At 39.7% G+C, this 24,046-nt stretch overlaps 1 protein-coding gene and 1 long non-coding RNA gene across 4 annotated transcripts in view; one reads left to right on the top strand and one right to left on the bottom strand.

Moving 5' to 3' along the window:
• LOC108935103 (uncharacterized) overlaps positions 1-5,670 on the bottom strand; it is a 72,147-nt gene extending 66,477 nt beyond the window's left edge. For both annotated transcript variants that reach the window (XR_003797576.1, XR_001966180.2), the window contains exons 1-2: positions 5,249-5,670; positions 5-52 (exon numbers count right to left, since the gene is read on the bottom strand). This is a non-coding gene — a long non-coding RNA (uncharacterized LOC108935103). The remainder of the gene's footprint in view (positions 1-4; positions 53-5,248) is intronic.
• A 179-nt stretch (positions 5,671-5,849) lies between these two features.
• efcab14 (EF-hand calcium binding domain 14) lies at positions 5,850-14,710 on the top strand. Of its 2 annotated transcripts, none has more exons than XM_018753131.2 (11): positions 5,850-5,942; positions 6,436-6,716; positions 7,294-7,439; positions 7,752-7,897; positions 8,159-8,257; positions 8,368-8,478; positions 8,903-9,001; positions 11,799-11,978; positions 12,507-12,651; positions 13,033-13,161; positions 13,487-14,710. In XM_018753131.2, exons 2-11 carry the CDS (start codon positions 6,532-6,534, stop codon positions 13,651-13,653), a joined length of 1,407 nt encoding a protein of 468 aa, XP_018608647.1. In that variant the 5' UTR covers positions 5,850-5,942; positions 6,436-6,531; the 3' UTR covers positions 13,654-14,710. The 2 variants fall into 2 exon arrangements, with proteins under 2 accessions (XP_018608647.1, XP_018608646.1); XM_018753130.2 differs by having other exon boundaries at positions 7,291-7,439; positions 13,487-14,709.
• The last annotated feature ends 9,336 nt before the right edge of the window (positions 14,711-24,046 follow it).

The following is a 24,046-nucleotide window of genomic DNA, read 5'->3' as shown; positions in this document are numbered from 1 at the left end:
TTACCTTTTAGACACCTGGAGCTTCACCTGCAAACCACTCGGTCCCATTTATCTGGGGCAAAAAAAAATCTTGTGTTACTGAAAGCTTAAACACAAGTGCAGAATCTAAGACGTCAGGTCTGACATCTCTGTCTCTGAAGGAGAATAATTCTCCGCAGTCAGGCAGCCCTGTGGGACACATCTGAATGAATGCTGATGCAGAGGAGCACTTGTGATGCTGTGTGGGCAAAAAGGTATAATAATTAATGGAATGATTCATTAAACAGTATGGACATATTCTAACTCACATAAGAATCATGAAAATATTTAAAATCCTTTATGTATGCCAAGAGCTTTAGAGAGTAAGCTCGCTGAGGCCAAGAGAATATCCCCAAATTACCAAAACACTCATTAAAATCAATTTTGATTAATAACTAAAAACAAACATGTCTGCATTACATTCTAATTAAGATAAATATGACTTTGCCAGTTTCTGCTAAATAAAACAGTAATTTACCAGGTTTTGTCTTAATTTAGCATATCTTAGCATGCTACATTTTGAAATAATAAATGTACACAAAAGTTTTTTTCTTTTTAACTTCACTTTTTGTTTAACTATAATTTTAAAAAGTTTCAGGGTAAAATAATTGGAAATCTAATTGCTTTAAACAGTAAAAAGCAATAGATTTGAAATTTAAGGCAATGTTGACTTGCAGGAACACTTCTAATAAATCAACATCTCATGCTCAAGTATGAGATAGGAAAAAGTATGCATAGAAATAAAGATATCATTCATCTGAGGGTTAAAGCTAATTATGCTTCCAGTGTTTTAACACCGTCTTAAGTTAATTCCAAGGAGAGGAAATTGAATTCCCATGCTCAGTTTCATAACGCTCGCTTCAGAAAATGAATGAGACATTTTATGAGGGATGACACTTCATTGTTAATGATTTCATAACCAAGCTGCATAATGCGTACATTCTGTTTCTGTGTCTTACACTTTTCTTACACCTTTCCCTCTTTAATTCCATGAAACCTTTTTTCTAATCTGATGACCTTCATCATAAAAGGTTAATAAAAAGTGAATTATTAAAGATCCAATGTTAATTAACCACGAAACTGGCTCTCTTCCTTGTGCCCCCTCCCTAATTGATAAATCTGCCAGATCAAGTGTTGAAACTGAACTGGAGAATGTCTTTTTGTATATTCACACTTCAGTTATAAAGAGACAAGTATTACACCCAATTTCGTAAGAAAAAGATCACCAACACAATAACGAAACCACGCAGTCCTCAAAAAGCCGAAGTACAGCTCCACCTCTGCGCCTCAACGTCTTTATATACGAGTAACGCTTCTGGACTGCGTTATCTGTAAGCGATAAATTCTAAACTAAATTCCATGTGCTAGAAAGTGACTGCCAAATGGAGCTACAATATATGGATGACGGTCACTGAATAAATCAAAAAATTTGGCAGGGCAGATGCTAAACTGTCAGATGGACCAGTCTGATAAAACGAGGGGGGGGAAAAAAAAAAAAAAAAAATCACATTTTGGATGGGAATGCAATCAAATGGAAAGCCAGCTACAGAATCTGTGAGAGACCCTGGCCAATGCTGGTGCCGGAAGAAATTAAAATCAAATCCATTATAGTCGCTTGATTTTATGGTACAGATGCAGTGACATCACCCTTCAAACAGCAGCTTGTAAATCCTCCTCCCACTATTCCCAGCATTTCTGCAATGCTCCCAAAGCAGTTCTAATTGACCCATTTGGCTGCTTCCTAAGACTTCTCTAATTAAGTTTTATCATCCTCTTATAATAAGTATTCACTTAACAAACATAGCAACTCAAATGTTTTTCTGGAAAAATATTTTTCTTTTTGTATGTAAAGGAGGTTAGACAATTTCTTAGAGACACTAGTAAACATTACTGACCTCGCGAGGCCATTCGTTTACTCAACTTTATTCCATTCTGTACCACAAATATGCACCCCCCCAACACACACACACACACACACACACACACACACACACACACACATAAAATAAAAGACATTTCCTACCTCATCATCAAGTCCTTATAATTCGTGCATAGTAAATACTGTTTAAACTTAAAATACGCATTGTTTTCCTTCTTATATTTATTCACAATCTACCATATATGTGTGTGTGTGTGTGTGTGTGTGTGTGGAAGAAAAACAAACAAGAGTAACAGGGAACAGGGACAAGTGCAAATGACCATAATAAACCTGCACATAACCTGTCTCTTCTACCCCAAACATCTGCATATAATCTGGCTGTCATTCCAGATCTTCACGTTGAGGGAGATAGTTTACACTCCCTGTTCCAAGCAAGAGGGTGCACATTATTTAAAGTGAGGACCATGTGGGCTCCCTTTTGTAGCGGTCTAATCAAGTTCCCTCGCTTGTCAAGGTCTGCTTTTTTGGGCTCATCCAAGTGCCCACAATGAATATGGATGGGGGGGCTTGTGGAGGGGGGGACCTGTAACCTGTCTTTGTGTAATGGTGCGCAGGAGAATAGCCCAACAGTTCTTGGAGCAGCACTGAAGACTGAAATTGAAATGTGCTGTGGGCATTAGAGCGCAGGTTTAAGCCATTCTGTACTGTTTTGCGCCCGAGCAGCAGAAATAATGATCGGAGCTATGCTCTTTCGCATCATCAATGAACATTTACATTTACAGGGTAAATAATGCTCTGGCTTCTTGTTTGTCTGCACCGGCACACTTTGGAACACCATGCACTTTCAAATACGTGCGCTCACTATTAGTATCAAGCGACAAGCTAATATTAATGACTTATTTACTTTTTTGGAATAAACTGTCTGCTGTACGGCACCGACGTTGTTATAAAAGTGTTAAATGGCTCTCAACTTGAACATATTTTACAGAACTGTCCTTGAGCTCCAGCACAACAAGTAGTCCAATGTCTTTTTCCTGTTTGTCTGACAGTTTGCTACACGCTCACTGAATATAAAATGCCCATTTTCTATATGACATTGTGCTGAACTGTATGAAATGTAATGCATGGAACTCCAGCAAAGGTGCGATTTTCTTTTGTACGACATGAATCGGTTGAGCCTTTTAAAATACCTCCTGAAAACTCCACTACAGTTTCATTTAACAGGGAACTTCTTTCAGATGAAAGCCAGACCCATCTATAGAAAAAAGATTTATATCAAAGATACTAAATAAATTCCAGTTAAGTATTGATAATCTGCGACAGCATAAAGAAGAATGCTGTTATTGAGCAGTTATTCTGTACTTTGGCAGATAACTCATAATTACAAATTTATTTCAAATCCTGATAATTTTATCTTAAACCTATCTAACATCAGTCTGCAGAAAAATTGTGCTTCTACTTATCATTGGTCTAAATGACTGAATCAAAGCATACGCTGTAATAAATAACATCTAGATATTACATTTCAGTGCACAACTGCAATATTTGTCTCACAACATGAGAAAATGGTAAGGAGAAGAAAATTAGCTGTAATCTTGAGGTCAACAGTGTTCCATTTCATACGATTGTTGCTTGTGGTGAGTGAAACAATTATCAGAGCTCAAATCCGCTTTGTGTCTTTTTAAGTTATTCTTAATTCCGCAGCGCTGACAAAAGAAAATCGGTCCTGAATAAGTGATATGATATTGTTTGTTATTCCTGAAAATACCGAAGGAAAAAAAGGAATGGATTTAATGAACTGAGGGCTGGTCCCCTTCAGCTTTTCCATAGCAACACAGGAAAACACTGAAAGGATTATGCTGGAATGCAATTCGTGACCTTGCCTACTTCAACATTCCCTGCGCTGACAGCAGGACCGGGGAGCCCTGATGAATGATAAGTGAGGTCATTTATTGCCGCTCAGCCTATATTTGCAGGCGATTTGGAATACATCTCCACTTGAGTTACACATCTCCATTACATATGACAGCAGTTGGTCTTTCCTTTAATATATAATTGTGCTGAAAATTTAGTTAATTGTTCCTGTTATCATGCCAGCCCAGGATAAACAGAGTTCTCAGTTCTAGGGAAAAATATAATTAAAATGCATATACTCCTGTCATGTATTACACACCACTGGGCTCTCTGAGCACTATATATTGCATTATAATTTATGTTGAAGCAACAAATATAGAAGGCTATTTTAATTACAATATGAACTGATTTTTAAAATCACTTCCTGCACATGTTTAATGAAATATATAGAACAAATTAATTTAATTAGTAATGAGATTTTCACAAATTAAAGGCTATCTTGCATGTGATGAATTCATTGCTTCTATATGGTCAACTGTCGCGCATCCCAGACAAATGGCACAATTACCAGAAGAAACAAAAAAAAAAAAAAAAAACTGCAAAAGAAGGAATATATTAACATGTCAATATTGCCCCCTATTGGTTAGCCAAGGACTGTCCAATTTTTTGATGTGGGAAAAGAAAGAAATAAAACAAAAATTCATAATTCATATTCCTTTGTGGCAAAAACTGCATGTCCAGAGGAATACAAGCAGATTGAAATAATTTACCCTTGTGCTTCATGTTCTGGTTTGCAATGCTGTTTAAGCAGCAGGAACCACACAAATGTATGCAATACCATCCATACTCCATAGTATATACAGTAAATAGTGTATAACCACATACAGTATATACACAACAGTTCCTAAAAATGCAATAGGCAGTTCCGCAAGTGTCTGGATAGTATGTCCACGATAATGTGTAACAATTCAAATACCAAAACAATAAAAAGTTTAGAACACTTATGTCATTAATCTAAAATAAGATGTTTCTAGTTTGGTTGACATTACACAAAATTATACACTAAATGTTGTAAAATAACAAAAAAAACTAAAATTAATAATAAAATAAAATAATAATTATTATTATTATATACTAAAAATAACGATTAGAAATGAAAAAGGAAAATATAAGCCCTACGTTGTACATCACGAGACTCCTGAAAGTATCTTTTTCAGCATCTGACTACTAGCGTCGGTCTACTAGCGAGTGTCAACTGAATAATGAGCAACAGCGCCACCTGTCGCCAGCGGTTCATATAACACCTGTTGGTTGCGCATTTTACAGTGCTGCCTTTACTTAACGACGGATAAAATAATTCATTTTCTATTGCTAGCGTGTATTTGTGGCGTTTATGCTACATTTAACCCAATTCAACGCGAGCTCATTCATAATGAATATGTTAATATTATGTTATAATATCAAATATGACAGAGTGAGAGATGAAAAGACACGTACCTCAGATGAAGCTTTCCAGTGTGAATATATCGTTGACAAATAAAAGTCATCAAGTTCCAAAAAGTTTTTGACCATACTGCTGCTTTTTAGTATGAACGTTGCTTTCAGAGAAAGATCACTACTACTACTACTTGCCGTGTACTTGACTAGTATTTAGGAAATGGGTCGTATGAAGGCTAATGGTGTGAATCCGCTGAAGTGACAAGTGTCTCCGCGGCCGCTGCTTTTTTTCTGCTCTTCTCGTGTTCACAACCCAGCAGGGCAGGGTAAGAACATGCTTTTTCACAAGGAACTGCTTCGAACTTGTGACGTGACGGTGTACAATCCGAATTTCATATGCACAGTTTCAGAGCAGTAAAACTGACGTTTGATTTTAAGTGTTTTTCGCTCTAAAAAGCACACGAGAGTAAGCAGAAGTGCCAGCGGTGATGCGCTACTGCCCATCCCGGAGCGCGTACTCGCCCCCCACCTCACTCACAACTCCCTCCCTGTCATTCACTGTAAGCCTACGTCACCCCAAAGCTCCCAAATTTATCCAATAGTGAAGCGGTTTGCCTACAGAGCCGAGCCAATCAGTCGCTCCCTCTTTGGCATGTTGGTCTGTCAGCTGTCACGGAAGTGAGGCAGTATACCTTTTTTTTTTAAATTCCTTTTCGTTGCTGTTTGCAGGGATTTATTTGCTTCACTTAGTATCGTGAGTATCATTCTGTAACAAACAGCCGCTGCCTCTGAATGCACTTTTTCGACATACTCGGGTGATAAATTAACATTTCACTTCGGCTAGGATTGGTGGCATTGAATTCCAAATAGCTATTGTTTCACGGTACTAGTGCCGGGCGGGTCGTCTTGTACAAAAATAAAAATTTTGGTCATTTAAGATAGGAATCTGTTTGTTTTTCAGCCTAGAATAAAGCACATTGTAAGCAGTTTAATGACGTTTCCAGCATAAGTTGTTACCGCACTCAGTGTTTGTTCACCCTGCTAGTTTCAGTTTTGGTTGTTTTGTTTTGTTTTGATCGAGTTTTGCTTCGTTTGTTTTCGTTTTGTCTGTTAGTGTTTTGCTTGTGTTCATACGCGATTTGGTTTTGTCTGCTGTTTGTATTGTATTGTATGGTATGGGGTTTTGCATGTTTTTTTTTTCTTTTTTTTTCTTTTTTTTTTCTTTTTAATGATGTGCAATTGTACAGGACGGATCCTGGAGGAAGACAACCAAACTGGACAGGGCGTTGGACGTCGTGGGGTATAAGCCGGGCTCAGCCGGGGCGCTGACCCCTCAGAAGAAAATGAAGAAGAGGAAGGAGCTGAACGCCTTGATCGGCCTCGGGGGGGACAGCAAGAGGAAGAAAACGAAGAAAGGCTCCGGACACCGACTCCTGAGAACCGAGCCCCCGGATTCAGACAGCGAGTCGAGCTCGGAGGACGACGATGACGAGTTCAGCAGTCTCAGTGGGGCTGCTGCTTTTGGAAAGTGAGTCTCGCTGGTAGACTCTGAAGATGGCAGGGCTGCCCCCCTACATCGCTGACTAATTATGTCACTGTGCAGCATGAAATCTGATGCTTAATTAAATTTACTCATTTAGCTAATACTTTTCTCCAAAGCACCTTCCAATGTTAGGCCACTTCATATTTATTTACCCATTTATACAGCTGGGTAATTTTATTGGTGCAATTTAAGGGAAGTATCTTGCTCACAGGTACTACAGCCAGAGATGAGATTCGAACCCTTGACTTTTGGGTCCAAAGACAGCAGTTCTAACCACTGTGCAATCAGCTATCCCTAATTAACCGTAGATGGTTACCAACTGTGGGTTGGTACAGCACAGAAGAGTGGGGATAGTATTAATTAAGTCAAAATAGCAGTGGTAGGCATTGAGCTTCCCTGGGTAGTTTAGCCTATCAAGTATAATACAAAGAAAATATCAAGGATGATCCAGACCCTTGACTACAGAATAGCAATGACTGGTGATGCTTGGTACTCTTAAAACAGGATTAACTTTTAACCTGTCATCAGTGAGAAATACTTTTACTCTCTGTCCCCCCAGAAGGAGTTATGCTCGATGCTGTAACATTTGCTACCCCTTATGCACGTTCATCATCCTCGTGGCATGTGTGATGGCCTGTGCGGGCTTGATATGGATGCAGGTGGCCCTGAAGGAAGATCTGGACTCCTTAAAGGAAAAATTTCACACAAGTAAGTGCTTATGAACTTATGTCTCATGTTCCAGGATGCACAGATACAAAAAAAGAGTATCATGAAATCGCCAACAAAAGAGTTTTGCTTTCATGAATGGGTAGAGCACAGTATATATGGCATTGTAATAAATAGAAACTGAATTTCAGTGTTGCAGCACATATACATAGTGTACATGTACGTCTGTGCTTTCAGGACTGTTACTATTAACATTTAATTAAATGTTTGTATTCCATGTATGTAACATTGTACTATGTCATGATCTGTACTCATATAAGGTAAGTATACAGTTTCTCTGGTTTGTACCTATAGTGGAATCCAGCCAATCAGTATCATTACATGAAATACCCAAACTAAATGAGGACCTGAAAGGGGAGCAGAAGAGACTTGAACTCCTGGAGAATGGAGATATGGGTTTGAAAAAGCTGTGGTCAAATATAACAGAAATAAACAAAAAGGTATGTCATGCAAAATACCCATCATTAGGGGATGTATATTTTATATCTTGTCTTTTAACTTTTTAAAACAGAACTCGTTACTAGTTTGTTATTGAACATGTCTCTGATTTCACTTTTTCACTGTCAAAAGAAGCAATTTGCAATGTTAGGTTTTTGGGAAATGATGTAGGTATGTGCTCCATGAAGTTTACGTGTCATTGCGTCTCTCAGTAAGGATTCTAGTACTTTTCTGTTTTTGAATTAGTTTATTTCCTTATTTAGATTACTTTACTTGACACTGCTGTCAGCCTCTTAAAAGCCAACATAAAATCAGCTTCAGATATAATCAACCTTCCAACCACCATTGAGGCACTTCAGAAGGTAAACCCCTTTCGTTTATGTAATTTTATAATCGTGTGTACATTCTGGAATCTTTACGTAGTATCTCAGTGAGTTGTTTCTAGTGAGCTGAAGAGCATGTGTTATTGCAGAGTGTGGCTACAATTGGGAGTACACTAACAAGTGTGCAGCATGATGTGAATACTCTTCAGACTGGTGTGGAGGACCAGATGAAAGCAGTGAATATTCTGAAAAAGGAAATGGTAAAATATCTTGTATCCATTTTATGTCCTTCAGATCCATTACAAGCTTGCTTGTCGAATTCAGCATACTTTGGGGGCAGTGACTCAAGGAACAAGAACTGAACATCATGTTTGTGGAGATAAGAATGTGAAATTACTGTAGCAACTGTTAATTCTTTTTTTTTTTTTTCTCTCCCCCCCTTTTTGGTGATGAACCAGAACAGCGAGATGGTGCTCTTCTACAGTGGAGCACACTAATAAATTCATTATCAGTGTTTCTCTATCACTACTTTTCCACAGTGCATTGTAGTGGTCATCACAACAGTACATAACTTTTTAAAGTGTCATTTTATTTTTCATTGTCTGTTTTTGAAAGTAGACATCTCTGTGTGTGAGAAGCTACATTTGTAAGACAATTAACAAGGCTTCCTGTTTTCTCTGGAAGGTTGAAAGACAGATCAAAGGAGACAAAAATCCAAAGGACAAAGTGGAGTGTCCTGCAGAAAAAGTAGACAACTGTTCATCTCTTTTACCTCTGAAGCAGGTAGTTTTCTATGTCTTGAGGTTTACTGCCAGCTCCTGGTAGGAAACAATAACTTTTAGATTGTGTGAATGTTAATGCATTTAATATGATCACCCTTTGCTAGCAACATACATTTAAACCCCCCCCCAACTGGTTCTAATTCAGTCCTTGAAGATGACTGAATATTGAAAGACCAGATAAATGACTTATTCTATTATGAATTACAGCTTGTTCTAACCCCATCTCCAGTTCATCCCAAAACCATCCTGAACGATGTCAAACATAAGGAAAAAGTTGTGCAACACATTAAAGTAGAAAGAATAAAAATAAAATCATTATTTACAACAAAAATTTAAAAAAAAATGATTTCATAAAGTAAACCTTTTGTGATAGTGTGCGTGGAATGGCTTGAGGAAGATGAAAACAGTGGCGATAGGTGAAGGATTGGGGAGGTGGCTGGAAGAAGAAGACTGAATGAGAGTGACATTTCTCACTGTTATGTGATCTCTCAAAAAAAAAAAAAGTTAGATCTTTGGTTTTAGACAAACCTAAAGCAGCAGAAATATCTTGTCCTTCACCACTTTCTATACATTTTAAGCCTTTCCACATTTTTCCTTAACTTTGAGCCACAGATGCTTTGCATTCTCATTGACTTTAGCTAACATTTTTTTTAAACCAGTCTCTTCTCAGAAATAGTTATCCCAAAATACCCCTGTTTGTGTCACCAGAGTTAGACTTTATGAGGAGTTTTATTTAACATCCCTATTTTGACTTATGTGGCATTTCTTTGAGTTTGAGTATTAAGTGTGGATTTCGTGTGCACTCCAACCATTGAGTGGTGCGAGCCATTAATAGTTATTCGTGTAGTAGACACTTTCCTCCAAAGCAACTTGTAATGATTAACTACTGTTTAGCTGACACCTTTAACCAGGGTGACTTATAGTGCTAGATACAGTAAAGTCAGCAAATTAGTCATTCACACATTTATGTAGCACTATACCACACATTCACACAAAGACGGGCACTTGTGTATGCACGCATGTACACACACAGATGTGCGCACACAGACGCACACTACTGGCAATTCAGTGACTGGTTCATCTGCAGCACGTTTTTCAGAGCAAACCCACGTGAACACAGTGAGAACATCCAAGTTCCACTCACACACGTGGAGTGGGGATTGAACTCATGTCCATTTGTGTGGCCCAGGTGCTGTGAGGCACCGTGTCAGTTTGTTCAGCGAGTGCAAATTCATTTTGCATTGTTTTCTTACATTTCTTTCCTTTACTGTTTGGTTTTGTTTTTGCGTTAAAGGTTAAATTAATACATAAACTCAGCGCCATGTACATATGTTGCATTTGTGATCATTTAAGTGTACTGTTTGTAGTAACTCGGAGCGAGCAGAGCTAGACAGCTATAAACTATCGTGGATTAATTAATGAAGGGGAACTGCCATGTTGTGTTGCAATAACTGTTAACTATTGAAGCAGTTGTCTATCCTAATGTTGTTTGATATTTTGGTGCACATGGGTGTCTCTTTTGGAGCTCAGGAACACATGAAAACTTGTACAATTAATACTAACGGTAATTACGTGTGAGAGTTATGAGAGTTCACAATGCAAAGGTTTTCTCAGGAGTGCAGAGTGGGAAGGCTCTGCAGCACTATAATAAATAAATGACTAATTAGACAATAACACCACAAGTGCTAAAGAGGATGTAAACAAACATGTTGATATGAAATCCAGATGGTACAATGCTGGACTGCAGCTGAGGGCGTCGGTACCCCATTCTCTCAATGCAGTGTGGCTTACAGTTTCTGTCACACAGCAGCTCAGCGCAACATTGGAAAGCTAGTCTTTTTTTCATGCCAGTCTGAACGTTGCTGGCCCGGGCTGGCTGAACGAAAACCCGCATCGATTGCAGATGGTCCCCTTCTTGCAAATATGACTTGGACCGAGAGTTGATGTGTTACTTGAGAAGCTTTAATTGAATGCATCATCAAGTGGTCCAGGTGCTCTTCATCGGTTCTATGTACAGATACCGGTGTAACGTCCACCGGCTAAAACGATGGTATTAGACTGGGCATGTGACAAGCTGACTGTGAGAATGGCATGTCAGTATCTTCAGGTCTTTGCCTGGAATGAAATTCAGTTTTATTTACTCTGATTTTATTATTTTTTAATAAACGTAAATGTCAGCAACATAACAGCTTTGCAGACTGAGAGACGACAGTATTGTTTTTCCAGAGAGCAGCGGACTTTCTCTCTCTCTCTCTGCCGTTAAACAGATCAGAGACGGGGCTTGGACAGGCAGCTCCTCCCTCTGCTGTGCCAGGAAGCTTTGTGCATATGGTTGCATGTTTTGAGTCTCCTGACAGGGGTATTTATGACATGTTGTAAATAAGGGAGCAGAATAACCCAGGTCAGAGCTAAAGCAGGGTGTTGAAAAAATTGAAGGCAGCGTTCACTATTTGCAGTTATCTCTCGACATATCAGGTAAAACTTTTGGTGTACGATTTCAGTTGGTGTGATTGCTCTCTTTATGAAAAATAAGGATTACAGGTCTTCTCAAAAAAGTGAGTAAAAGCAAAACATTTATTACTTAAACTATAATAAGCGCTATTAATCATAGGCAGGATACGTAAAAAAATCGTATATCGGGAAATGGAATATTGAAAGATGTGTGTTGTAGTAAACAAATGCTTAACAATTAAATAAAAGGTGTTCTGAGTGGATTCTGGGTTTTTGATTCGAAATTAATTTTTTTTCTAAGTTTTTCTTCTCCCCATTCACATTTGTTTTTGTGACCTATATTTTAGGAAGTGTTATCTTTGCAAGATGCCCTGAGCAAGACCAATGCCACCCAAAGGCAGTACCAATCCGAGGCAGATGAAACTATTCACAGCCTCAATTCCTCCATCACCACCCTCATCCACAAAGTGTCCTTCCTAGAAAGTGGCTTTCTCCTTTTGAATACTACACCAAGTTCCCATCTTACTGTAAGTACTATGGGTTGGAAATACGTACTTTTGTTGATGTGTGGAGAGAGAGATTTGGGACTCTGTTTATACAGGCATAGATCTGCTGCTGACATAGTAAAATTTATAGCAACGGTACTTTTATTTTTAAACATGTGACAATGATAATAATACTTTTAATTAGAACTGAAGTGTTTCCGCTCTCTTGTTTTGCTTTACCTTTGCTTGTGGTTTTTACTACTTGAGGACTTCATAGCAGAAACACTGAGATGGAGAAGCCTCAGTTGAGAAGCACCTTGACTAAGCCACATAGCGTAGGACTCCTTGAGCAAACATGAGATGTACTATGAGATGTACATCACTTTGGAGAAAAGCTTCTGCTAAATGAATAAATGTAAATGGGTGCAGGTGCAAAGCTGGAGCAGCTAGCTACCCAGTCGGGGCACAGCGCACAACCTTGTTCCATGTGCCTATCAGAGAGCCCTTTACAGGAGACCAGCATCCCTCCCAGTGGCACCCAATTAACCTGTGTTAAAAAATTTTATTAAGGGCTCTCCACAGACAAACCCAGGAGACAAACTTGTATCAGGCAAAGGTGAAGCAGCCAACAGGGTCAGGTTCACTGATCCAGAAAGCTCTCCAGAGGAAGATGTTAAAATCCCCTATCCTGAACCTGCAGTTAACTCTGCAGGAGGTAAGACAAAGATTTTAAGATGTACTTTGCATCATATTTTTCAATTCAATACATCATAAAACTGAATTGCATTTGTCTGTAGCTTTTCATTTTCTCTTGTAAGTGCACATTGAAAACCCAGCAGTAACAAAACTGATTGGTTCTCTAATGACTTGTAATTGAATTGCTATCTGAGGCATTCTTTATAATTTGTACATCTTTGAAAAATGATGCATCAACTCAACAAATGGTAATTGTATTTGAAGTCATCCAATTAATGAATATGCTCAGATCCTGAATGTTGCATGGCCATACCAAATCACTTTAACAAAGGACACAAATAAATTATGTTTAATATGTATTTAATGGTTTTCACTTGAATTTCCAACATTTCTCCGGAAGGATTCCTGCCGACTAAGCCCCTCAATCCAACCCGGCGTCCTCGATTTCTGTCTCAAAGTGTCTCCAAGAAGGAGTTGGGTAGAGAGAACCAAATTCCCATCTCCTTTCCTGGGATCAGCTCTTTAAAAGGTAACACAGGACCACTGACTTAACCCTTAAGGCACCGCTCCAGCCTGTCCAAACCCAGTGCAGCTCAGTCTGTGTGGTATTTGCATGTTATCCTTGCATTTCTGGTTCCTTTTAAAGACATTCTGTTCAGGCTAAATGCGAATCTGAATTTCCCTTAGTTTTTACCTAAGCGAATAAATGGAATGATGGTAGGACAAAAGGGAGTTCTTGTTCTTACTTGTTAAATTTGTATATTGTTTATAATTGCATTTAAAATGCTGTCTGTTACAAAGGACATTGGTTGTTTTTTCATGAAGGTAAACAATTTATTCCCATCTACATGCAGATCTTGAAAATGTCTTCCACAATGTAGAGGAGGGTGCCTTGTCATATGATGATCTGAAGAAGACTTTTGGCCTGGACATTCCTGAAGTTCAGCTCTTGGAGCAATTTGACACCGATGGTGATGGGAAGTTCTCCCTGCTGGAGCTCCGGTCCGCGACAGGGCTGTAAGACAGGTGCCACACAGGACCTGAGTGAAAGTATTAACTGGATCATAATGGGGTTCTTCGGTTTACAAGGCCTCACTAATTGCACTTTTTAAATGAGTATTTTGCTTGACTGAAATACGACAGGCAGGCTCATATATGGTTTTCACAGTATGCATCTGCCACTCAAATATCATAAAACTTTTCCAAGGTTGCTTTGATTTAATTTGTTTTTGTTGTAACTTAGCAAAAACCACATTTGGCAAGCTATTCTTTAGGATGAATTACCTTCTAAAGTTTTAAGCAATTTTGCAATTTGACATTCTTAAACTGAATGATTATCAGTTGTCAAATTCAAGTTTTTATTGAATTGTAATTCCCCTCCCCCATATCAAGTATGATTTTCTTGATACTCATGGAATCAGTAAAGTCTGTTTCTATTTATAATTTGGTTATTTATTAGAGTGGTGCTGTAAGATATTACTACTGCTTTCAGAAACCCTGGTATTGTTTTTCTGTAACCTCATTTTAATTCCTTTGTTTACAATGGATTAGTTTTTGAAGGGCTATAAATAAAAGCTTTTAGACAGTTAGGACACAGTATTTTAACTATAATATGATTGTCAAGTAGCAATAATGCACAGACTATGAATTATCAGAGCAGAGTTCATTTTTTTTGTTTTTCTTTTTTCCCTTCAATTAATGTGTCACACGATCAATCTGTCTAGGCTGAGAAGTAGACATATGAATGCACAGGTAAAAACAGGTAGCAAAAGAAGCACTGACCACCGGTCCGATGAAGCAGTGTGAATGTTGAGCTGTTTCAGGTAGAAGCTGTGTATAAAACACTTATGACCGTACAGCATTTGTTTCCTATGAATTTTGGTACCGTTCTCTGGTGACCAATGCTTTGTGAATGGGGACCCATCAAATTATGTAATACTGTCTTTTGTATATAAGGTTTTTGTTTGTTTGTTTGGGACAGGGGAAGGGAATCTGTATAAAATAAGTATCATTGTATATTCTAATGACAATGATTTTATTAACTTGTGCTATGCATGTTAAACACTGTAATATTAATAAATGTGTAAATTATGGATTGAATCGGTTCCACTCTGTTACAATTAGTATGTAGTGGGTTTAAAATGTGTCATATTCTTAGAATACTTTTCATTTTTGTTTTACATTTTAATAAAGGTTCATGTGTGCTGGGGCAGCAGAAAGTGTAATTTAGAGCTGTCTCCTTGTACTCTTAAGGAAAGTGGTTCATGCTGCAGCTGTAATAGCAATATCAAGGTACTTGCCATCAAGTGTTCTTTTAGAAATGAAATTTTACTTTTAATTAACCGACTGTATAAATGAGTAAATAAAGGTCAGGTGCTTAGTGTGTATACTCAACATTGTTGTAGGAACTCTTGCAAAGGCTTCAATGAAAGAATACAGTCTTTGTAAATTGGTGAAATTTGGCAATTTGTGTGCTTAGACACTGGGAGGCACTGTTGACCAACTATACTTTCCAATTCCTCTGAGGAAGTTTCCGGTTACCATTTTACTATAACTAGCAGAGTCTCCAGAGGGTGTTTTGAAATGAAGTCCAAAGAAGGATTTTGTAATGGCAAATTTTACAACCCTATTTAGCCTGACAGTTCTGCAGATCCTCTAGATACATCTGTCAAAACCGTTTCATGTGATTTAAGCATGTTGTTTTTTTCGTTAAACGGGTAGATGTAATGTAATCCGTTTTGCCGTAAGAACTAACCCAGTCAGGCTCACAGAGATGCAAAGTTTTCACGGGAATGAGAGGACCCAACACAAGACGCATCTCTGATGTGACTCCGCTAGAATACAGGGGTTCAAGCCATTATGCAGATGTCTACAGATTTAGATCTTTACTTCACCTGGGTTATGGTTCCCAAAACCACAGTGTTATGCTGATCATAAGTGAAATTTATTGCTAGTGGACTTTTATTTTTTTTAATTTTTTTGTAATATTACATAGCTTCTGGGAAATTGACTCCTGAACAGGCAGTGTTTGAAATGTGGGAGGAAACACCCATGAGTCGAGGAGGACAAGTGTCATATGCACAGATGTGTTTCTGGTGAGACTTGGCCAAGAAATCCTGCGAGTGTGAGCTGCCTCTAGCTATACAAAACTACTGCTCTTTTGTAAAATTATTGAAATGGTTAATTTCTGCAATATGCGCAGCGCACAAAATATTAGGATCCAGCTATGTATTATACTAACTACCCACATATCTGAGGATTCCAAAAAAGAAAAACCTCAAGCCTGTCTAAGGTGAGAAGTACTGCAAGCTCAAGGATGGGTGTAAAAATGTTCTCGGTGTGGCTGTGTTTCATCACCACAGCACGCACAAATGCCATTTCTTACCCATCCAGTATGCGGTAAAGTGAAGCGGAAAAGCTGATCGAGTCAAGAATTTATGAATATCTGCCCCAATGAATGAGTAAAAAGCGAATGAATTTCTCTCAATGTTAGTCCTTCATTTAGCAGAAGGTGCCTGTGACTTAATTGGATTAACTGATTCATTAGAAACAGCAAGTGATTATGTTGTATGGTTCTGACCTCCTCTGGTCCTCTCCATTTCTGTCTTCCTCTTTGTAATTGTGATGGGAGCTTTCCTTTGGTCTCAGAGTCCAGCACCGTGGTCTTGCACTGGGGGAAGACAAAGTGAATCGGGGCAGAGAGCATCACCCCCAGATTTAGTCCATCCCTGTCTACCACATGAAAGTAAAGGTGGGGTTTAGAAGATCTTGTGCAGATAATATACTGTGCAAGATGATCGACTTCTCAGCCTGACTTTGCCATGTACCACATGTAAAGATGAAAATAAAGTGATGAATCAAAAAATAAATAACAAGAGACAAGCAGTTTGTATAGTAAATTGGGCACAATCATGAAAATCACTTAATATTTTTTCTATATTTACTGCAAATGAAATATGACAGGTTCTCCAAGGACCTGTGTTTTAATTTGTTAACACAAGTCAAGAGTTTTCACTGGTACCTACTGTTATGGGGAGAGGATATTCATACACAAAAGCAGATCTGTGAAAATAAAGCTTCTGAGGAATATTTGCTCTTTGATTTGATGTGATTTTTAAAAATATTTTGCTTAGGTAGTCTATTATTAGAATGAAGAAAACTAATTATCAGTTTTTTTCCTCCTGCATTCCCGTGACACATAGCTTGATACTCGGCCGTCTGCACAAAACTGTGTAACAAGGAGATTGCAGGAGTATTCAAAATTCTTACTATTTTTACATTAAATTTTTCACCTGAATATTGCAGCATAGTTTCGAACAAGAGCTTTTATTTAGCTATATACAGTTCCCCCCCAAAACTATGCTATTTCACAATGTGGCCTAAAAATATGTGACTTCATGGTATGCAGCGTGGAAGACAGCCTGAGTAATACTGATATTCAGAATACAAATCTGAAAAAATACAGACGTGATTTGTGCAACATTACAAATATTACACCAACTGGACCTGAGGATATCCACATTTAGAGCAATGGACAGAACAGTTTATGTACCAGTCACATTATATCCCAATCATACTGAATAAGGGCCACACCAGAAGTCAGAATCCAGGTATATAACATAGCTTCACATTCTAAAGTTTTGGGAGGAAAATATATATGAATTGCAATCACTTGTAGATGAGTCCTTTTGAAAAATGTGCTGTATGCAGTTACAGGCAGCACACATGTGTTTTAAAATAACAAAATCAATGCAATCATAGCTGAACACAATGCTACATTTGTTGCCATAGAAACCCAAATTTGGTGGGAGTTTGGCATCCACAGTTACATGTGCTTTGGGAGCAGCAGTCATTCAAAATGAAAACAAAACAGAAAAAGAGGGCAGGTTTTCTGAAATCTTCGAGCCGTGAAATTATTCCCAGCAGGTTCATTCTCAGTCCGCACGTGTCTGGAGCTAACCGTGTCCAGGCAGCCGGGGACAGGGTCCCCGGCGCCGTATCGCCTCTTCCGGAGCGTTAGGCCATCTGGAAACCGGATCGCTCCTCTCGTCTCTGCCTCTGGCGTCCTGGTGGAGACGGTGCCCTCGGCGATGTGCTGAGGGGAAGCGAGGATTAGAGCGCGTCTCTGCTCCTCGGTGCCTTCGGAGGATTAGGGTGTCAGGACGCTGCTCCGGAGCCTGTGACTAACAGCGGCGGCGTCTGCAGGACCCCAAGCTCTGCCCCTCCGAACACGGAAGCGCGTCGCGTCCTCGCCTTGTTACACGGAAGATAGTGTCCTTAAGAGGGCACGTTTTCACGTACTTCAGCATCACTGATTAGGGCTGCACTTACAAGAGCCTGTCTTCCTCCGCAGGGCTGCTCGCTCCCCTGTCGGCGTTAGGCTCTATAATCCCATCCAGGAACACACATTCTGCCACTCTGAGCTCAGGATTCCCCCTCATCCCCCTCATCCCCCTCATCTAGTGTCTCTTATTGTGGCGCTCCAAGGTGATCTTTTACTTGTCACCTATAATTTCACTTTCAGCGCACAGCCAGCGCAATGGTTAAGGGAGCACTACTGTAAGCCGAAGGCCGCCCTACGTGCGCCCGGGGGACCTGCCGTTACACTCTTGAACTACGTGCTTAGTTAAGCACCCGTACAATATCCAGCAGGACAACATAATAAAATTACATCCAGCTTTGGGTAAAAAAAAGAAAACATCAGGTAGGCAATAAAGCAATCGCAATAATTCAAAAGTGGCGACAGTGAAGCACGGCGAAAGTAAAACCTACATTTGGTGCGAGTTAAAACTGACATCTTGATTTCAAGCACACATCCGGCACTGAAAGGGGTCAACGGTGAAACGGGCCGTACAGGAAGCACCGAGGATCCTGCGGCGCGCAGCGCAACGGATACAGAAGAGCTCTAAATATAACTCCTGTGATTCCTCTCTTCTGAGCTTTCATGCCTTGCTAGTTTTGCCACAAGCGCTGCAATGCATTGTAATCAAGGATCTAATAAAGTGTAATAACTTTCTGTGCTCATTTAGAATGGAGACGCCAGTAATGCGTGCCAGTATGAGAGACATTTTGGGAAAGGCCAGAGGCTAATGTTCCACCCAAATGGAATGGATCGGTAATGGAGCGCCCCTCTTTGAGTGACACGTGCCGTGAGGTCTTGGCTGGAGAGAGCTGGCAGCACCCGGAGACAACACCGAAACGAATCCAATTTAGCGACTGCTGGAGAGACTTATATAGGTGCTGAGGTCTTCGGCTGTATGGAACGGACGCTCGTCAGCCCTTAATAGCTTTGTTCATTTCTTGCAAGCCTCGCATAGATGTAGGTCATCCATTCCCGTAGCCTGTCTCCTACTTGGGCACCCTGGGCGATGGCTTTCGGAGGGTCTCTGTCCGACAGAACGCAGAACAGGTTGTGCCGAGCGAGGTCCAAGAGCCGCCGGAGCAAAGCGTTGTTGCTGCATGACTCATGCGTCAGCCGTGAGTCAGAATCAGGGTAAAGACAGATGTAGCCAGAGGTTTCACACCTGGGGCATCAGTCTCTGTGTAATGGGTTTTGCCCCATCCACTTCGCTCGCCTTCATCGCTCCGATTAGTGTAAAACCGTGTTTACTTTCAGCCACCGCGCATTCCCGCAGCCATACTTACAGTGAATTTGTTCATACTGTCCCAGTACCGAATAAGTCATTGTACCGATGTTCATACTCAGAGATGCAGCCAAAAACGTGGAGACGAGCGCTTTGCGTACAGCCCTGTAGAAAGCAGTAATGTTTGCACCAAAGTGCCGGTGCCCTCCGTGACCACATAACTACATAATTGAGCAGCGCGGCCTTGTTTTCACGGTACACGCCGGCACGGTGACTTGTGGCAAGAAGCATACTATGGAAGAATACTAAAGGGGAAGGATACTTAAGGTGATGACAAAGTGCACTTTCCTTTAGTCTACACGCGTAGCTGAGCGTCAATGATCGAAGCAAGAAATTTCCCACAATGGCTTGACCCGCGTTGCCCACGTCTGTCCTTGAAGTATTTGCCATTTCGTTCTAATGATATTGATATTTCTTGGTACAATGTCCAGGGGAAGCTGGTGCGTAGTGGTTAGAACTGCTGCCTTTAGACCTCGCGGTTACACATTCGAACCTCACCTCCAGCTATAGTACCGTTGGGCAAGGTGGTAACTCTGAACTGCTCCAGTAGAATTACCTAGCTGTAAAAAAAACATTAGAAGTAGTTTAACATGGTATGTTGCTTTGGGAAAAAGTGTCAGATAAATATATTTACGTTTCACAATTACACACGCGACATCTACAACTGCTTGTCCCAAGCGGGGTCGCGGCGAACCGGAGCCTAACCCGGCAACACAGGGTGCAAGGCCGATGGGAGAGGGGACACACCCAGGACGAGACGCCAGTCCATTGCAAGGCACCCCAAGCAGGACTCGAACCCTAGACCTGCCAGAAAGCAGGCGCAGGCCAAACCCGCCACGCCCCCCCATTTCACAATTACCATGTTTTCTGTTTAAACCCATCTGTTCTTTAGTAATGCGTATAAAAAGTGTGACCTGTATGAGATATGGGACAGGCTGACAGTTCATCAAATAAATAAAACCTTAAGTTGTTTTTGAAATTTGTAGTGTTTATCTTTATGACAGTATCCATGTTTAGGAGTTCACCATATACCTGTGTGCAAATATTGATGCATGGATGTGTTTATTTACTAAAGCCTTTTATCCAAAGTCACCTATAATCAGTTCCATATACATGTAAGTCTCTAGAAGTCTTCCCTTAAAATATCTTAATGTCGTACCTGACAACAGTTTTCTAGTAACTGTGATGTGTGCAGTTCAGCAACGCTCTCATTTTCATCTGTCAGTGTTATTAAAAATGTCATTAACTAAGCAGCAAGTGTAATGTTTAAGAGAATGGACTTGTAACCAGGTTGCAGGAGTTACAGAAAGCACCCTGCAGCGGTGCTCTTGAAAAGGCTTCTTAACCCAGACTGGTTCAGTAACTATCCACCCATATAAATTAAAAAACTGTGTATGGCACATCATTCTACACTTACAAAGGTGTCTTTCAAAAAACTATTATACCATAGTGTATTTGTAAAGTTTAGAAATGTTTCAAAATGTCTCAAGTTATGTAGCAATATTTCATATTTGCTATTCCAGAGAAACAGAATTCAGACAGAACATTCAAGAAAACCATTTTCAGTAGTTATTAAACATCCAGCTAAATGAAAGCCCCGCAAAAGATTAGCTGAGCATCATTGAAAAGGTAGGCAATTATAAATTCTGTGAGAATGTGAAATAAGATGACTGTTCTATTCCTTCTTTGTGTATTTTTGCCTTATCTTTTCCTCGCAATCCCTTTATATTTTACCTGCAGTCATTTTTGTTGATTTTCTTCTGCAGCCGAAAATATCAACATTAGGTAACACAGCAAGGGGTTCCAGTTCTATGGCACTTAAGTGTTTCTCAAAAATTGTTTCAATATAATGTCCTAGAGCTTTATGAAAGGGTATGATTATTAATTTGTATTTAGCTGACATCTTTGTCCCAAGAAGTTTACAGTAAATACAGTACACTAAGTTACCTACTAAGGTAAGTACGCACTAAGTTACCTACTTGTCCATCCACACAACAGAGCAATTTAACACACACTCAGGGCAATTCCGAATCACTGTCATCGTGGGAGGAAACCCACACGAACACGGGGAGAACATGCAAACTCAGGACAGACGGAGCTGGATTTGAACCCGCTTCCAACCCCACAGCCCAAGAACTCACCACGCCACCGAATAAGGATTTAACTGTGAAAGTCACTTGAGCCTCCGTACATGATGTGCAACTGCAAAGCCATCGTCTGCAATTCTTCTGCTCACCCAGGAAGGAACAGTGAGGGGGACATATCTTTTGACAACATAAATAAAAAAGTAAACTTTACATTTGGCTCAAATCAAACGGATTCCCTAACAATTCCACCACATGACGTCTGCAATTGACTGGCATCGACATGCCTTCTCTGCGTAACCTATTCATAATATTCACATTCTGTGACCCGTGCGCGCTTTTGTCTTTGATGCTGATGTACTACAGTATTCTCGGCATCATCACATTTAGGAAATTCAAAGATCTTCATCATATAAAGTGTATCACTATTGTTTCCATACGGTATACATACAGTATAATTCGGCATGTTGTCTACATTTACAATCCATTCGTTATTGAATATTCAGTGTTCCAGGTGCATTATGAACAAAAGATATGAAGGTGCAGTAACAGGAGATGAAATAACACAAGCCAAGCAAGAAAAACTGGCAATATCCGAGACTGCGCCAGCAGTGTATGTTACTTTTGGTTTCGGGAAGACGGTCTCACGTAGACATCCCATCCACAGGTTACCATTGTGAACAGATATAAATCAACAGGAGATTGTAAAGCTCTTCTGCCAGAGAATATGTTTAACGTCTCTAGACCGAATGCGTCACCTCAGGTAACACGCTAACATGCAAGTGCCCTCAGAGATATTTATCAGTGTAAAAGGGTTTGCTCAGGTGAGTCTGGAAAATAAACCAGATAATGCAATAGATGATATAAAAACAAATTATATAATCCCTCGAATGATGATGCTTTAATCATTTCGAAATCTACCCAAATCAGACCAATGAAAAAATGTTCACTATTACTAGTAGATCCCTAGTAATGGAAGCAGCGTTAGAATGTTAAAGTTAAATCAGTGGAATGCGGCCTTTTTTTGAAAATAAAAATGAACAACAGCTATTAAATAGCTGTTTTTCAAAGGTCAACCGATTTTCCAGTTTGAAAATGAAAGACAGCTCCAAAATGAAATGAATTCATCGCTGTATGACTTATTTCCCATTAAAAATATATCTTTTGAGTCCCCTATGTGTCTGTTCTCTTCAGTCGTGTTCAGCTTTTCTGAAGCTATACTATTTAAACCGCTGGTGGAGACCATTCTTTTCCAAATCTACTGCAGAGCGCTCGCTAAAAAGGAGCCATACCAATTACAGCTCTTTCATGCCTGAGCAGGTAGCTTTTTCATATAATCTGAAGTGCTTTCAAGACAACTTCTGTCACTCAAATCCCAGCCACACAGCTGTAAAATAAAAATCTGAGTGAGTCAACAGTCTCTTATACTCAGGAAACTCTAAAACAAAAAAGGAGGGGGGGGGGGGGGGAAGCATCTCGTGAGGTCTTTGTTATTTGTATCAATAATGCAGTGACACTTGGGACTGCAATGTGCAGGATTAAACAGGCTTCCTCAATCAGCTGTGCGAAGAAGTAGCTCCACTTGGTTCTACGGAAATTAGTGCTGAATATGTATAAATCCGGACCTCTGAAGGCTTCCCCCCTTCATTTTTTGTATGGTTTGCAAAAGAATTTTCCCACTGCTTTGAATTATTCATCCATGAGGTACATTAATGATCTCATAAGCGAGAACACAGGGAGGAACACAGGGTACTGTTATTACCGACAGAAGCTGCAAAACACAAGATTTTTTTTTTTTTTTTATTTAGTTTCCACAGCCATTTCAAAGGATGTTAAAAATAAGCTGAATCGACTATTGTTGTGAATGTCACCTTCTGTAAGTGATGCTCCTTAACACAACCTTATTTCAATAAAAGTGCAGCATGCTCATATGTTTTTGGAAGGGGTAATTGTGCGGGAAGCTCTCAGCACACACTGACATGATAAAATGATAATTATACAGCTGTACATGACCTTAAATATTGCTTGAGCCACAGAACTCTTTCCAGGAGCCACTCATCCAGTATACATGGCTTATTTTTTGCACTAAAATGTGCTGTTATAAGTTCTGCGAATGAACATATTCCATTAGAGGCATAACAAGAGGGTGGGGGAAGGAGTCTCCCCAACATTCGCGCACACCTGCGCATAATTCCACTGAGTGTTGATGCGAATATTTTTCGCCCGCCCCAAACCAGACAAGTTGTTAGGTCTCTGCATTCCAGACAAAAGCGGAAAAGGCAGCTACGCTATTCCACCCCTCTAAATTGAACAAAACTGAAATAATATTTGGTTTTACCAACTGGTTAGTCCCAATGTCTCACATACAATCTCACTGATTTACAAAGTCTTGTAGCGCTCGATGGCATGAAGAACAAAGCCACTCCTTAACGTGTCCCTAAATCTGGGCCGCACCACGAGACTTTGTAGTATTTCTTCTAGCATCTTCCCAGCAGGTTGCCTTTCATTTTCTAATCCAGCGAGGGTCTGCCTAAAAAATTTTTTTTTTTTTTTTTAACTTATTTCAGTTTACAGTCTTAAACATACAATCCATTCCAGCTGCGCAGATTGCTTTGCATCATATGGGGGGGGGGTGGATTTTTGTGCACTGGTATCATTTAAAGGGAAAAAAAAAAGCCTCGGTGAA

The sequence above is a fragment of the Scleropages formosus genome, chromosome 3 (genome assembly GCF_900964775.1).
Source record: "Scleropages formosus chromosome 3, fSclFor1.1, whole genome shotgun sequence".
In the NCBI taxonomy this organism is placed as follows: domain Eukaryota; kingdom Metazoa; phylum Chordata; class Actinopteri; order Osteoglossiformes; family Osteoglossidae; genus Scleropages; species Scleropages formosus.
This window is presented reverse-complemented; position numbering and strand designations above follow the sequence as displayed.